Source organism: Gracilinanus agilis, chromosome 4 (genome assembly GCF_016433145.1).
Source record: "Gracilinanus agilis isolate LMUSP501 chromosome 4, AgileGrace, whole genome shotgun sequence".
NCBI classification, from domain to species: Eukaryota; Metazoa; Chordata; class Mammalia; order Didelphimorphia; family Didelphidae; genus Gracilinanus; species Gracilinanus agilis.
In genome coordinates, this window is record NC_058133.1 from 132,260,888 (window position 1) to 132,278,388 (window position 17,501).

The 17,501-nt window shown below is 41.0% G+C and overlaps 1 protein-coding gene across 1 annotated transcript; it reads left to right on the forward strand.

The window, feature by feature from the left end:
* The first annotated feature begins 268 nt into the window (after positions 1-268).
* On the forward strand, positions 269-2,197 carry CCDC185 (coiled-coil domain containing 185). Its single transcript, XM_044674444.1, has one exon. The coding sequence runs from the start codon at positions 269-271 to the stop codon at positions 2,195-2,197; it is 1,929 nt and encodes a 642-aa protein (XP_044530379.1).
* Positions 2,198-17,501: the final 15,304 nt, after the last annotated feature.

A 17,501-nucleotide genomic window follows, 5' to 3' on the forward strand; every position in this document is an offset into this window, starting at 1 on the left:
ATTAATCCGAGCGCTGAGGACTCTTGCGAGGGCGAGGCTAGGGGACTGCGCTGGAGGCGGTGGGGAAGCATTGTGAAGTGGTCCCGGCGTCACAGGCGGCAGCGTCCCCGCCCGTCAGGCGCCCCCAGGATGAGAGGCCCGAGCAGGGCCAAGCTGGGATTCCTAAAGGACCTGCTGGACGGTCCGGAGGCTCCTCAGCGCCTCCGCCAGGACCCCAGACAAGGCGAAGAGAGCAGCTCTGCAGAGAGCCGGGGGAGCCGCCCGAGGGATGGAGGGCACGGGCCGTTTCTCGCCGCTGCCTTACCTGGAGGTCTACGACCACGAGCCGCTGGGCGGGGAGCCGGCCCCGCTGCCAGCGGCAGGGCCCCGTGGCAGCCCGGGCGGCCTCAAAGGCGAAGCCTTGACAGCGAACAAGGACGCTGTCACCGCCCGGCCGGGCTGCCAAGCCTTTGAGCGAGCCCGCGGGGCGGCGGGGACCCCAGGGACCGCGCAGCAGGTGCTCCACCCCCCGACGCCGCAGCCGCAGCGGCGCCTCTTCCCCAGCTCGCCCCGGGAGAGCCGCAGTCTAACCGACGTGGGCCGGAGACCCCCTGACCGCGCCCGGAGGCAGCTGCCCCGCAGCCGCCGCCCCGACGATGACCGCGACTCTGCTGCCAGGGCCTCGAGGCTTGGAAGGGCCAATTACAACTTGGCCTGGCAGCAACCCCCGCAGCAGCAGCAGCAGCAGACACTGTCTCACTTGGGGAAAAAAGATATGCCTGCGCCTACCCCCCGTGGAGATTACACAGTCCCGCGGGGGACCTTGACGCTGGAGCGGGAACCCAGTGGAGATCAGTGGGCCACGACTGTGCGCAGGTGCCTGGGTCACTGGGTCCCTTCGTCTCACTCCTTAGAGAAATCAGCCTTGTCCTCGAAAGAAATCAGGGTTCGAGCCTCCTCCCTGGAGCCCCGGGGCAAGGCCATGACCCAGCTGGTGGAATTCGGAGGCCAGTACTCCCAGACACACGGGGCCAACAAAGAGACTCAGTTGGAACCCTTCCAAAACTTAAAGGACGACCAGACAGAGTCCATGATCCCCGCCCGGGATAAGAAGATCGTCACCCTCATGATGGAGCGGCTGAAGAAGGCCAGGAAGATACAAGAGCTGCAGCACCAAGCGGCTGAGGCCTGGGAGGAGGTGAAGCGCTGCGACCAGAGGTTCCAGGTGATGCTGGAGAGGGAGCGGCAACATCAGCTGTCCCAGAGCAAAGAGCAGTGGGAGCGTCAAAAAGAGGAGCGTCGGGCACGCCTCAGCAAGGAACAGCAGGAGCGGCTGGAAACATGGGAAAAGGAGATGGCCTTGAGAGAGAGCAAGTGGAAGCGACAGGTCCAGGAGCAGGAGAGCCAGCGCAGGGAGAAATTGGAGAGGGCCAGGGAGCAAGCAGAGTACCGAAAGCATTGCCAGGAGCAGATGCTGAAAGAAAAGGAAGTGATGCAGAGGGATCGAAGGGAGCAGAACATTCAGCAGCTTCAGGAGAAGATGGTGCAGGCCTGCTACAAGAGGCAACTCAAGAACTTGGAAGGCAGGAAGAAACTCCAGGAGAATAATCTCACTTCCTCAGCCAGTCACCAAGTTCGCAAGGTCCTGCTAGACAGTCAGAACAAGGCTGAGGAAATCCTAAGGAGACTCTCCCTGGAGCAAAGATCCCAGAGGTCTCAGGAGATTCACCAGCGCCTGATTGAGGAGAGGCACAGAGAGCTGAAAGAAAAGGCCCTGAAAGAGGAAGAACATCTCCTGTTGGCCAAGTGGCGAGCTGAAGAGACAGAGGAGCAGAGAAAACTGCATAAAAAAATGTTAGTGGAGCTGGGGGACCTGAAGATCCAGCAGGCAAGGGATAATGTGCATAAAAATATCAAAGACAAGGCAGATAGGATCAGGGAGTTTAACTTTCTTCGGGAAAAAAACCACTACTTTCTAAAACAGAAAGCCGAAGAAGAGGCCAAGTGCCACATCGAGGGAATCAAGGAAGCCATCAAGAAAAAGGAACAGAAGATAAGCCAGATCTCCCGAGAGAAAGATGCCACTATTGAAGAATCCCGAAAGATTGCCCAGGCCTCTTTGCAGATGAGGGAGAAAGTGAAAGCTCTTCAAGTTTCCTTTGACCGGATGGCCTGGGAAGCTCAGTTTAATGCTAGTCTGCATGGAGGGAGCCACTGAGACTTTGGCATGAAAGATCTCACAATCTATAAGCCAAAAAAGAGACATGAAAATGTAACACATTCATTTTATAATCTGCCTATAACCTGGCATTGATATAAAGTGGTTTTTAACCTCTAACTGTAATCTCCTTTCTTAAATACAATTTGCTGTTTTAGATAAGATTTTTTAAAGGGAGAGGCAAAGGATAGTTTAGGGGAATTTGCCTTATGTTTTTATATTGTTTAGCTTTGTAAACCTTATTTTAAATAGAAAATAACTGGTTCTTATGTTTTCATCACATTTTCTGGTTGCCCAAACTTTCATTCCCTCCCTTTCTCTCATATCCATCCATTCATTCCCTTTTTACTTACTCTTTCCCTGCTTGCAATATAAAGCACCTACCTCTACCCAGTCTTAAAAACAAAACAAAACAAAACAAAAAAATCTTTCCCACTTTTGACAAAGAATGCTATCCATCTCCAGAGAAAGTAGTGTTGGGAGTTGGACAAATACGGATCAAAGCATACTATTTTTTCTTGTCACTATATGTAGGGTTGTATTTTGGAGTTTTGCTTCTGTATGAGTGTGCTCTTACAACAATGATCAGTATGGAAGTATGTTTTGTATGATAAAAATAACATTCAATATATATGTATATGTATATAGCTATCCCTTTCATATCATGGGAGTTAGGATCCTGAGATCTGGAAAATCCAATGAAAAAAATTTTGGCCCTCTCTTTATACCATAGAAGTTTGAATTTTTTTCTTTTTCTTTTATGAGATGTTTATAGTATCTTACTGTAAAAATTAGGTTAAATATTTGGTCATAGGCCAAATGTAGGCCAATGTTAACATTTCTAGTCTTTGAGTATCATCTGCAGGCTTTCTCATTCTTTTTGCAAACTTTAACTTTTTACTTATTTTAACTTTAAAAAAGAAATTGTGTATATTTATGGTATCAAAAGATAAAATATGTTGCTATTATACACAGCTAAAAAAAAAAAAAACCTTTCCCTGGATCTTGCCACTTTTTTCAAATATATCTTCCTCTATCTTTCCTCGCTTTCATAGACAAACTTATGGGAGAAGTCACTTGTACTCACCATCTTCACTTTACCATTTACCCATTTCTCAACACCTTCTTTCCAGTCTGGCTTCTGACCTACATTCACTAAAATTGTTCCCTCTAGGTTCTTAGCTGATAAATCTGATGAGAAAAAAGTCTTCATTTCATGATGGCTTTGACACTGAGGGAACCCCCCCCACCACCACCACCAACAACAACAACACTTTTTCTCCCTTGACTCATCATTCTCTTTTTCTTTCTACCTGACCACACCTTTTCAGTCTCATATGCTGTTTCAACACCCATCTCCACTTCCTAACATTGGTGAGTCCCTCAAGGTTCTTATCCTTGGACCTTTTTATTTCGTGCTCAAGCACCCTTAGTAATCTCATCAGCTCCCATGGTAACAATATCTATGCAAATAATTCCAAAATCCATCTATCCAACTCTTATCTCCCTACTGAATTTCAGTCCTACTTTATCTAGAATTGGGTTTTGTAGCCTTTTTCTATGTTGTGGTGGTTATTATTGTTGTCAGGTCATTTTTCAATCATGCCTCGCTCTTTGTGACCCTGTTTGTGGTTTTCTTGGCAAAGATACTGAAGTGGCCATTTCCTTCTCCAACTAATTTTACAGATGAAGAAACTCAAGCACGTTGGGGAGATGATGCCCAGGATCACACAGCCAGTAAATTTCTGAGGCCAGATTTAAACTCAGGAAGAAAAATCTGACTCCAGTCCCTGTCCTGACTCCAGAAGAATCCAGGTGATTTTTTTTTCAATTTATTCATGGCACTTTTATTTTCCCTTAAACAATGATGTGTTGGGCATTACAATTCTCAACTCTTGGGATGACTTACAAATTTTGGTATTCTGCTATCGTGTGAGAACATTAAGGCAACAATGTACAAAAATCTTACGTAAAATTAACTAGAAGCACAATTTTACAGAGTTGTAAATGCAAACATTTTTGCAATTCAAGTTTGAGTAACTTAGCCTCATGACATAGGGAGAAAATAGTGGGTTAAGGGGAAAAATGATTATTACAGTATCCAACTAGCTGCCCTATTATGTCATGAACCAATTGGCAATTTGGTTAAACCTTTTAGACTCCTTCTCAAACTAATAGTTTGTTGTCTACATTCATAATAGCAGGAAATGCTAAATTTCAGGGAGAACTTAGTGAAAACAAGAATGTAATTTTTTTTCCCCTTACAAGTTTGCAGATTCCCTGAAATATGGCCTTGAATCTCCGGGTTAAGAATCCCTTTATTTAGAAACATCTCTACCATGATTGTATCTCATACATTACATGTCTAAAATTCATAATTTCTCCACTAAACCTGCCTCACCAAATGTCCTTGTCTTTTTCCAGGGAATGACTATCCTCCCAGTCATCCATATAATTTCAGTTATCTTTCATTCACCCACACAGTCAGTCACTTGCCAAGTTTTATACATCTTTTAAACTTCTACAACATCTCTTACATCTATTCCTTTTGGTTCACTCACATAGCCATCATATCTAATTCAGACACTCATCACTTTTCTCATCTATATTATCATAATAGCCTACTAACTGGACTCTGAGTTTCCACTTGCTCACTTCTCCAAATCTTCTCTACATAGTTCCTCCCTCAGGTACTGCTTTGTTCCCAAATTACCTTTAATTCATATATTTGCATGTATTTGTTGTATCCCTCTCAACAAACTAGGCGTCTTGTTTGCAAGTGCTATTTTCTTGTGTTTGTATTCTCAGTATCTAACATGATATTTTACATGATAGTGGTTTAATGAATGATTGTTGAATTGAACACAGGAGCCATATTTTGACAAAAGGCAGAGACAATTTGTAAAGAAAGTAGATTTGGAGTCTGTCCCAGACTATATATTCTCACATCTAACATCACATGATTCTATGATTCTTTTTTTTTTTTTAACCCTTACCTTCTGTCTTGGAATTAATACCACATATCCATTTCAAAGCAGATGAGCAGTAAGCACTAGACAATTGGGATTAAGTGACTTGCCCAGGGTCACACAGCTAGGAAGTATCTGAGACCACATTCGAACCCAGGATCTTTTGTTTCCAGGTCTAGTTCTCTACACCCTGAGTCACCTAGCTACCCTGATTTTATGATTCTTTGTTTTAAAACCCTTACCTTTCATCTCATAATTGATGCTGTGTATTGGTTCTAAGGCAGAAGAGTGGTAAGGGCTAGGCAATGGGGGTTAAATGACTTGACCAGGGTCACACAGCTGGGAAGTATATTGGGTCAGTTTCAAACCCAGGACTTCTCATCTCTGGGCCTGGCTCTCGATCCACTGAGCCACCTAGCTGCCCCCAGATTTTATAATTCTTAACAGTATTCCTCTCTGATTCTATCATTGTCTTAGCTCTCTCTAGTTCATCTTATGGTCTGAATAGACAAATGGTCCATTGGCAATACTTTGCTCGATATAGTTTGTTTTGATGTCTCAACCATCTCTCTTTACTTCATTCACCTTGTTTCTCAGCAGGGTCAGATGCCTCTGTTCATCTCTGCCTGTTTTTTGGATCAACATTCCCTCATCTCTGTCTCTCTTTTGACTTCGTAGAGGAATGTGATAGCATTGTGTCTGCCCCTACTGCTTCTAATTAACCCATCCAGCCTGCCTTGAGCATGACTCAGCAGGCTCTTTTTCTGTATTAGAAATCAGGCTATTTTATGACACAGACAATATATATGAAATGAAGTTAACTTATCATAAATATCATTAATATATGGTACAAGATAAATAAACATTCCATCCCAAAGAAAGCATCAGAGTGGGTGCTTAAAGTGGTGTTGGAGAGATAAAAAGGATTTTGATTAGAAGTTTATTGTGATACAAGTTTTTTGTTTTTTTTCTAATAAAATACTGCAGTGAAATATCATATAGAAATCATTACAATGCTCTATATCCTAGTTAAAACCTCCTGTCCCCATGCTGCAACTTTGCAGTAGTCTCCTAATTGGTCTCCTTAGTTCCATCTTCCCTTTTTAAATCCAAACTATACAACACTGCTAGAATATCAGATCATAAATCGAGAGTTGGAAGGGACTTTACAGGCTGAGTAATCTTTTTTTCTTAACATGTTTCTTTGTCCCTATTTACTCCCTTGGACAAAAATCTTCAGTGGCTTCCCAGTACCTGCAGAAGTCCAAACTCTTTTTCTTAGCTTTGAAGGACTTCCACAATTTGGCCTCTCCTAATATCTTTCTAATTATTTCTAGATCTAATATCACATAAAGCCTTCAACTTCTTGTTCCAGAAAAATCTACTTACTAGCCTGTTAAGATTAAAATTCTCTGGAGACTATAACTTAATTAATAATTATTTATTAAATAATAATAAGTGAACCAGGGAATGAAAATTCACCATTACAGGTGGCTGGCTCTTCCCTTTGCAAGCTTCAGGCTGGCACTCTCTCTTACACAGCCCCAAGCCTTGTGTGCACACCTGCTGGGCTCTCCTAGCCATTGCTCACCCTGATTGGTACTTTCCTGTCTCCCCCACAGCCAGCACATGGATGTTCTTGCCACTTCCTCTCTCCATGGTTCCTAGACAAAAAAAGAACCCTATTTCCCTTTCCAAGGCCACTTTTATGCTCCTTGTGAGGTCATTTTTCTAAGCTTTTCTGAATTGGCAGACTCCAACCTCAGTCTGGATCAGAGGTGGGTCTTCCACATGCCAGGAGTTACTTCACAGTCCTTAGAACAGCTGCACAGCACCAGTGCAGCATCTCCCAGCATTGTATGAAGGACTCCACTTATCACCCTAGAGAATTGCAGTTCAGAGGTTCAGAAATAAGATCCTTTGCTTTAAAATCCAAAGTTGTCTTGATAGGCTAGTGTGAAATCTTCACAAACTCTTGAAAATACCACATATTCCCAATGGGACCCATTTGATCATCCTAGAAAGTCTTTCTCCATCCTTCCTGTCTTACCCCTTCCTTCAAGGCTCAAATGGAATTCTGCCTCTTCTATGAGACTTCCTCTGACAGCACTATCCTTTAGTGATCTTTCTGCTGAGTTCCTGTGAAACTGTTTATCTATACCACTTAGCACTTTCTACATGCTACCTTCATCTGAACACGTGATTTTTATTTTCAGTGTAGAGAATATTTGCATGGAAATTCATCTGTAACTTTTAGTCTTAAGAGAATCAGCTGGAGTCCTGAGAGGTTCTGGTTTGTTTGTTTTTTATCCCATGGTCACAAATCTAGTAGTTATTAAAAGCAAGACTTGAAATCAGTTCTTTCTGCTCTGAGGTCATCTTCTATTATGATGAGCTGCCTTTCTATTTTTAATTTTTGTGTGTATATCCTATAGCCTCAACCAAACCCAACCAAATGTTAGGGTCCTAGTTGATTAGAAGCATTATCTGGGTACTCTGTACCACTGTGCCTAGGATGACTAGGTACACAGTAAATATTGATTGATGTTGAGGTCAAACTCTGAAGTCTGACACCTGTAGGACATAAGTTAAAAACAATTAGGTGAGCCAGGTAAAAGTGTGGAAGTGCTTTGATTTTCAGGAGAATGTGGGGATAGCTGGGGAGGCCCAGAATTTGGGAACAATGAATGAAGATGTAACTTGTTGGAGGCAGTATGTAATCTATGATCCTATTTGTTAATTTGTGGAAAAATATTTTGGCTAGGCTGTAGTCAACTCTCATCTGGCAGTGATCCTGATTGTGTTTATCCAGAGGGCCCCTGAAAGTTTTTAAGTAAGTTACTTTTCACTGGCTCTAGCAGGATTGAAATGTTTTCTCATTAATTATGTTAATTCTACTGCCTTTGTTAATCATTAACAAGTATTTGTTCCAGCCTGAGAGGCTGCACTGACCAAGAAACCCCACAAACCAAAAGACCCCAAAGGTACAGAATCATTGACTGCTTCTATCCATTCATTCACCTACTTGACCATAGTCTCAGTGATTCCCGAAGTGGGTGCCACTGCCCCCTGGTGGGTGCTTCAGCGATCCAGGAGGGTGGTGATGGCTACAGGTGCATTTGGGGGCAGTGAATAAACTGTAAGGGGGTGGTGAATAGTATGTGACAGGGGACACTAAATAATATTTTTTCTGGAAAGGGGTCGGTAGGCCAAAAGAGTTTGGGAACCACTGATAGTCTGGACTACCTCTAAGAAGATTCCCCACCTGTTCCCCCACCCACTATTATAAATATTTGTTGAATCAAGTCTTTCAACAAAGAATATTTCTGATTATTTGATAAATTAAATTTGACCATTGTTTGAAAGCCTTTACAAAATATCAGAATATACACATTACTGGCTAGTTACACAGAGACTGTTTCAATTTCTAATTACACTTCAGCTTCAAATAGCTCTGTTTCTGGGTGGTTTTTTTTCAAATTCTAAAATATTACAGATGTTCTAAAACCAAATCACTTCAGTATAAATAATTTATTCACAACTTCATTTTTTGAAGCAAATGATTCTGGGAGTTTAGAATCTTATTTTCTATTTGGGACCCAACATGATAAGATACAATATGTAATATCCTACACAGATGCTTAGAATTGGTGGAAGTAAAGCCTTTCTTTTTTCTCTTTTGTGATAGGCAAGAACTGGACTTGTGATTTCATTGGTATAAGGAACTCCTGAATAAGAAAATTCTCTCTACCAATGCATATTGATCCTCTCTGCAAGAAATAATCCCGGATAATTGCCAACAGTGCTGAGAGGTGTATACATAGGCTGTGGAATAGACCACTCTCTTTCTACAGCTGAGGAAACTGAGACTCAGAGAGATCAAGTGATTTGCTTAGGTCAGAGGTAGGATTTGAACCTAGTCTTCCTGACTTTTAGGCCAGTTCTCTTGACTGTTCTGAGCTGCCTTTCTTAAAAGCTTGAGAGGTATTGTGGAATAGTCAACAGAATGTTCAGATAGCTGTGAGAGAAATTAATTATGTCAGCCTCACACCAATAACAATCCATATAGGGTATTTTATTAAGGATTATTACTGGTATAGGGTCCCTAACCTAACCTCTTTCATAGCCATTTAAATATGGTCTTTCTAGATATGTTGTCTATTTCTTCAGCATCTCTTCTCTCTTTGGCACTGATTAAAAAATAATAAGGTAGACAGAAAGAACACTAAAATGTTGAAGTCACAGATTTTACAAAGTAGTTGAAAAAGCAAGGTACTGATATATTGAATAACCAAAGAGTAAATTAAAAGACAATAAAATTTAAGTGTCTGTGTGTTGGAATGAAAAAAAAAAAAACAGAAAGCTGGAGTGCTGAATTACCATCCTTGTGATATTAAAACTAGAGGAAATTCTCATGTCAGGTGAATCTACTGTCAAATATATAACTTATGGAATAAATGAATTAAAAAAATCACTTTTTAAGAACCTAGTATGTGCCAGGCACCATGTTAGGTTCTGGGTATACAACAACAAATTGAGATATACCTACTTTCATTGATCTTTCATCCTAGTAGGGGAAAACAACATGTAGGGGGATGATGGCTAAGAAATGGAATTTCAACACTTTTGATTAAGGTTCTCAGAAAGAAATAGTAATGTGTGTGATGGGGAAGGGGGAGGGTGGGACAGCAAGGCAAGTGGTAAGATGCCACTCCCTGTCTATCACCTTGGGATTTTTCTGTTGGATGCCTAAACTGGGTGGAAAGCATCTGGGATGGGCTACACATAACAGTGGAGGCGAATTTTCATCCACCTATCAATCAGGACTGCTCATTCCAGGAAGGGAGCTCCAAAACTGAGTAGATTAGCTCTCCTAGGAAGGGATGGGGAGTCTTGAACTCTGGAATTTTCCAGAATACTATTCCAGGTGGAAAGATGGAGGGATGGTTTATGGGGAAAATTGCTGAGGGCAGAACAAAGTTTGTATGAGCTAGAAATACATGGACAGAAATTATTTAGGATTAGGATGGGAGGATTTGCCTTCTAAACAGGTGGAAGAGTGGGAGTATATATTATTATTGAAGATAAAAAATATTCATCTAAATATATCAACAATGGTAGAAATAGGCTCTATTTTCTGGACGAGGGAGGGACTTTTTGGCTCTCAGAGGTAATCGCTTGTTATGCTTTATTGTTATGTTGCAAGTCACTATGTGTGTGGACAAAAATGTCTGAAGAGTTCAATATACGAGCTGGAAGCCTTTCTAATCTGGGACAAATAATCACTCATTTCTTTTATACCCCCACTTTGCTGACACTGGGTATTCAAGCATATATTATTTGATTTGATCTTCATAATGGTCCTGTGATATAGGTAGTACAAGCATATTTGTGCCTTTACATAATTTAGAGTGGCCTGAGATTCCCAAGCTTGAGTATGGGCACCCAGCTAGTGAAAATCAGAGGTGGTATTTAAACACTTGACCAAATCTATCTCTCTATTCCCTTTCACACATTGCCTCTGAATTTTACTTGATATTTTCATTATCTCTATTTTGTAGGTAAGGAAACTGAAGCTAAGAAAGTTAAATAGTTTGTCTGAGACCTCAGAACTAGTAAATAAAAGAGCTTTAACTCAATCTCAAGCCTATGGACTCCAAATTGGCTTGAGTCTGCCTTTAGGTTAGGGGTTAAAGCCATCACTGACTGGACCTGCCATGGGTCACTGGTTCTTTCTACCTGTTTTGTCATGATCTTCTAACTTTATCTCCAATTGTCTATATACCAAATGAAATTGTCTATATACCAAATGATGAGACTGCTATTTTTTTTCCTAGGAGGCAGGCAATAGCTAAGCCAAATCCAAAATCAATAAATATTTATTAGGTGTCTACTGTGCGCCAAATGATGGAGATACAATTAATATAAAGAAAAATAGCCCCCGTTCTCAAGGAGTCTATAATCTGATGGGAAGATAACAAACTAAGGAGGCAGGAAAGAAGAGAGGTGGTGGTGAAGGGGCTAGGGAGGAGGGATACTGGGGGTACTTGGCAGCAGGGCATCTTGTCCCATGGAGTTGAAACCAGACTGAACAGCAGAGGCAAGGAGTGATCTGACAATCCAATTTGTGCCTTCTATGAAGGAAGGCAGTGGAAGGAGTTTGATACTTCACCCTCTAGTCCTCAAACAGAGGGAAGAGGAGGAGGGAGGAGGCTGAGACTGAGGTCATGTTGATCAGACATTGAGTTGGCATGACGATGGTTAGTTAGAAGTGATAAACTTATCTGGAGAAGGGCATTTCATTCCATGGAGTTGAAACTAGGCAGAACAACAGATACAGAATAGAATGTAATATGGAGCTGTGTTTACCCACATCTTGCATGTTTCTCTGTAATAGTTGTCCTACTGCCATTCCATTTTCTATATAACATATACTAAAGGACAGAGGACATCATTATGAGCTTTTCATTGTTGGTGATCTTGTCTTACCATTCAACAAGTCAACCATTATTGACTACCTACTATGTAGGAAGATGAGTAAGGAATTTGTTTTAATAGACTCAATAAGACAGGGACCCACAATACAATGCAGAACATGATACTTACGGTAGGAAAAGTATAAACAAAATGCTTTGGGAAAATAGAGAAAGGAGAGAGAAATCACTTAAGATAGAGGAGATTCAGATAAACTTAATGAAAAAGGTGGTGTTTTATCTAGACCTTGAGAACTGGTAGGAATCCAACAGGCAAAGATGGGGGGAAAATCATTCATTTGGAGATGCTTATATTTGTTCATACAAGTCATGGTATTCATGATGTGTACAACACCCTGGGGAACAAAAAGATGAATAAAAATAGACCTTCCTCCACCCTAGGAGATTACCAATACCCAAATAACTATATTTTTAAATGCAATTAGTGCCATAAGAGAGGTGGTGGGATGAAAGTAATTTGTAAGCTTACAGGAAGATAGAAATCTGATACAATTGAGATAATTAGTGAAGGCTAAATGACATGAGATTTCACATAGATTTCTGAGTTGGATGGAATTTAAGGGTCATCTAATCCAACCCATATCAAAAAAAGAATGCATTCCCCTATTCCCCCTATAATATCAAGCCTTTACTTAAAAGACCACAAGTGAGGAGAGCCCATTACCTCCCAAGCAAGGTCATCAGACTTTTAGATAACTATTAGGAAGCTGTTTTTCCCCCTGACATTAACCCAAAATCTATCCAACAGTCCTAGTTTGGTTGTCCAGAGCCAAACTGACCTTTTCTATGTTACAGCCCCATTCAGATATGTGAAGACAGCTTTCATTGCCTCCAAGTTCATGTCCTTCCCCAAGTTCCTTTAAGTGACCCTCATATGGCTTGAGCCCAAATCCCATCATTCTTGTTGCTTTTCTCTGGGCTCTCTCCAGATGATCAATTTCCTTTGTAAATAGTGGTGCCACCAGAACTGAACACTACAGTCCACATGTTCTCTGACTCTGTCAGAGTACAATGGAACTATTGCCTCCTTTTTCCTGGAAGCTATGTCTCTTAAAGCAACTTGAGTTTTCTTGAGGTTTTTTTTCATGGCCCCATTCCTGAATCCGTTCTAAGCTTTACAATACAATATGTACTGAGCTTTATTTAACTATCCAACTGGAATAATTGATTCAACAAATGTTTCTTGAGTGTTTACTCTGTGCAGGTGTCTGTTCTAGGTGCTATGAAAGATACAAAAACAAATAGGACTCTTACTCTCAGGAAGTTTATAATCCAATAAGGAGGACAAGATAAGCATGAGAAAGGCAAAAGAACAAGGCAGAGAGTGATTAATATCTTAAGAAAATACTAATAAAAGCTATTTATCTAGAGAAGAGGTTACATCTCTCTAGAGTGATCAAAAAGATTTCATTAAAAAGGGGTCATTGAAATGGGCCTTAAAGGAACATAAGGCATTCTTTCAATGGGAGACAGTGTGATAGGGGCATTCCAGAAAGAATGTAGTCACATTTGTGTGTGTGCACACCTGTGTGTGTATATACAGGAACTGAACAATACAAGAATGGAACACACCTGTTTCTATTTCCACTTCCCGCTTTGCATAAAAGCATTAGCAATAGGTTTTTAATCCCATAATTTTTTTCCTTTAATGTTGGTTACACGTGCAGGGTTTCCTGAATGATTGCTTTTGATGGATCTTAAGCATAAAACTTGCAAGGCAAAACAATATAATGGGTCTTCTTAAATTAAATATAGGGAATATTAATTGGACTATGAGTATAAAAGATGTATATACAGAGGGTAGGAGGATCAGCAACACTTATACAACTGGGACTGAGCCATAAGCACAAATAACTAGGCATCCGTATATAGTTTTGCCAATTAGTGTTAATTAAGCTTTATTAGTAAGAGGGTAATTAAGGGAAAAATACACACACACACACACACACACACACACACACACACACACACACACGCCCTGAGAGAAGTGCCAAATGGATATGATGTCCAGAGAATGATCTAGGGATTCTACTTCTGTGACCTTCTTGGCAGATAAAAAGTTTGCCTAATTTCCAGAAGACTCTTTGTGTCCCTAAAAAGTGATTCAGTAACATACAAAGCTTCTCCATTTCATAAAATAAATTGGAAGAAGAGGAGGAGGGGAAGTGAGAGAGGAAAGAGAAGGAAGGCCCTACATTAACCGCAAAGTGGAAAAACAACTAGACAGAACAGAAGGAAAGTTATCCTATTTCCTCCCTGGGTTAAAGACATTGTACAGCCCGTTAATTCTATAGCACTTTAGTAGCTAGATTCCTCTCAGACAGCAATTTCCAGGAGAAGTGATTCTTGTGTTTTGAAGAAGCTCACATTTCCTTTTAGAACAGAGTAGTTCTATGCAAATAGATAGACAAAAACGGGGCTGGAAAAAAATGAAAGCATCCTTAAACCTTGTTGTTTCTAAAGGTGTGTTTGCTGAGAAGACATTGAACTAAGATGTTGCCACCATCTGAAGTGACATGTCTTCTCTGCAAGACCTCTCAGTTTAAGCTGAGGTGAAGTCATGGAAAGCTTGATGGCTTTAATCTGGTTCTGAACCAGAGAGAAACAGCTCCTGATGTTGTCTTGGGTTCCTAGAAAATATCGTGCCAGAAACAAAACTACCAACAATAACCATGTAAGGTACAGAGGATTGGGGAAAATTTTATTTCCCCCATTTCGGATCAATTGATATAATCATCAGATAAAATCCCAATCATGATGAGGTATTAATGTATTGATAAAGTATATCTCTCTACCTTGACCCTTCTCCTTCTCATTACACAGCCTACAAATGGCACTGAATCCAAAATATTCTCCCACATGAGGAGAGACTCCAGGGTAGATACATCGATCAAAATCACTGAGATATATGGATACAATGGCCAAGGGATACATACTATTTCTTCTTAGCTTATAAAATTCAATTCCTATGTTTCCCTAGCAACAAATAAACTCAGGTCTTCTTTAAAGGGAATTTGGCCATCTGGGTTGTATCACTGAAGATCAATTTTTCCAACAGCCAGATAGAGGATAGAGCTTTAAATTGGATCTGCAACTGTCATGTGAGGAAACTCCCTGTACCAATGATGGTTGGCACCCTTTCTGCAAATTACACTTTTGCAGTTAGTTACCTAGAGCACTGAGAAGTTAGATGACTTGCCCAGAGTTATACAACCGGTATGTGCCAGAGGCACATTTAAACCTATCTTCCTGATTCAGCGGCCAACTCTCTATTCACTGTCTCTCAACAGCTACAAAATTAAAAATTCATCTTAGAAGAATCTGGGGCGTTCCTGTATTTTCACTCTGGTCTAGGGAGCGTCCGACCTCACTGTTGACTACAAAGTCAGGGTATGGCCTAAGACAAACACAGAGGTAAGTAGAGCAGTAGTGTTGCCTAAAAAAACCCTTCCAGAGCTTCAGAATCCTTTTCTTGGGCCAGAAGTTCTTAAGCCAGTCTGACATTTGAAGATGCTAGGATTCCCCATATGATAGTTCAATCCTTCCATTCAGATCATACTAACTTATTTATTGTGCCCTACATTTACCTTTCCCTTGCCCCCTTCTCTTCTTTCATTGTTACAATTTTTCCACATATGGACTAGTTTGCCTCTTTCCTTCTTTGACCCTATGTCTGACAGGATCATAAATACAGAGCTGGGGCTTATAAGTCCTATTATCTGGCCCCTTCATTTTTCAGATGAAGAAATGAAGGCTTTAAGAGAAGTTGTTTGCCCAAGAATGCACAGAATTTAGTAAACTGGCAGAATCTTTCAGTTGTCTCCTTATTTGAACTAGGCTATCAGGGAGAAAACATGCCTTTATAAACACCTGCTATGTGCTAGGCACTGTGCTAAATAAATGCTTCATAAATATTTTGTTTAATTCTCACAACAATAGGAGGTAAGCGATTTTATGATCCCCATTTTTCACAATTGAAGAAAAGGAAACAAACCAAAGTTAAGTGATGTACACAGGTCACACATATATTAGTAAGTACCTGAGATCAAAGTTAAACTCAGAACTTCCTGACTCCAAGCACAGTGCTCTGATTCACTGAGCCACCAAACTGGTTTTTGCCTATGAGCTACTTTAGGGGAACAGGGATAACTCTTACTGTTTTTATTTTCTGGATCTGTGCATTGGTGCCTTAGGTTTTCTAATAAATGTTCATTCAATCATTCATTCATTCATTCGTTCATTCACTGTACCACCTCCTTTGGTCTCACTGCCCCAACCTGCACTGGCATTTTCAGGTTAGGTCCATAGAAGAGTGGCAACTACCTTAGATTCTGTGCGTAGCTATCTTCCTACTGATGTACCTCACCAGTATCTACCAATGAGCTTCCCCTTAACAATTAGACAACAGCTTCAAATGAGCTTTTTTTTAAAACTCTTTCCTTCAGTCTTAAAAGTTTTGTCTTGGTTCCAAGGCAGAAGAGCAGTAAGAGCTATGCAAAAGGGGATAAGTGGCTTGCCCAAGGTCACACAAGTAGGAAGTGTCTAAGGTCACATTTGAACCCAGGACCTCTCATCTCTAGACCTGGCTCTCAATCCACTGAGCCACCTAGTTGCCCCCTTTAATTAGGTTTTTAAAGAAATCAGTTACTCAAATGTCAAAGAAAGCATGGTTGTTATGAAGCATTTTCTCCCAAGCCTGTGGAACATACTTTCCAACAAATTTTGAGTGGGCACAAATTTAAAACACAATGGAAGTAAGGTACACCCATGGCAAAAGCAGCCCACAACTCTGAAAAACAAAGCCTTGATATAAAAATAAATAATATTTCTGTAGTGCTTATTACATACCAGGCATTGGTAAGCACTTTATAATTATTAACTTGTTTGATCTTTACAACAACAATGAGAAGGTGCTATTATTATCTCCATTTTACAGATGAAGAAACTGAGGCAAACAGGTTGAGTCACTTAGATAACAAGTGTCTAAGGCAAGTTTTGAACACCGGGTCTTCCTAACTCCATGCCCAATGGTCTATCCACTGAGTCATCAAACTATTTTTCTTTCTCTGGAAAGGTCCCCTGTTGTTCCCTGTAGCGCCAGGCATTGGTAACGGACAAATTTATCAACAATATCTCTGCTGTTTAGCTGGGCTTGTTCTTCAAAGACCACAGGTCTCTGCTACATAAATCAATCCTCTGCTGGGCTAGGCCAGGCAGGTCACTCTGCTGCCAGGCTTTCCAAAGGCCATGGCATCTCTGCTGGAAGAGACGGTCTTTGGGGCTTGCTCTTCAATGAGCAGTGGTGCTCTCTTTCACCACCTTCAGCCTCTGGCTTGACTGGATATTACTGTGCCCTTTCAGCCTGGATGTAGCTGTACTGTTTTTAGCAAAAGCAAAAGCCTCAGATTAGCAGAAGTTTCTCTTTTTTGACTCCCTCAGGGTCTTAGCTCTGAAGTTTATTACCTCCAGACAGGAAATGGGAAAGGTCTGGGTCCACCTTTTCCTTTTTACATGGTCTTTCTGGCTCAGATCGTAGCTTCCACTTTTAATTATATTGGCCATCCCAGTTATACTTTGTATATTCCCGTTGGATCTTATTGCGAGTGAAAGATTGGTGACAAAGGGATGGAGGCTGGTCTATGTCCCAGGGGTCAGATCATTGCATCTGCTGGCCATTGAGCTATTCAAGAAACCATAGACTCTGTGAGGTCTGGAGTTCTTCTATTACATCTGAAAAGACTTTTCCAAAATAGTTTAGTATCTTTTGACTCTCCTTTCAAGTGAGTTAAAGTCCAAATGAAAATACTCTTTACACAATGAAAAAATGTATTGAATATCTCT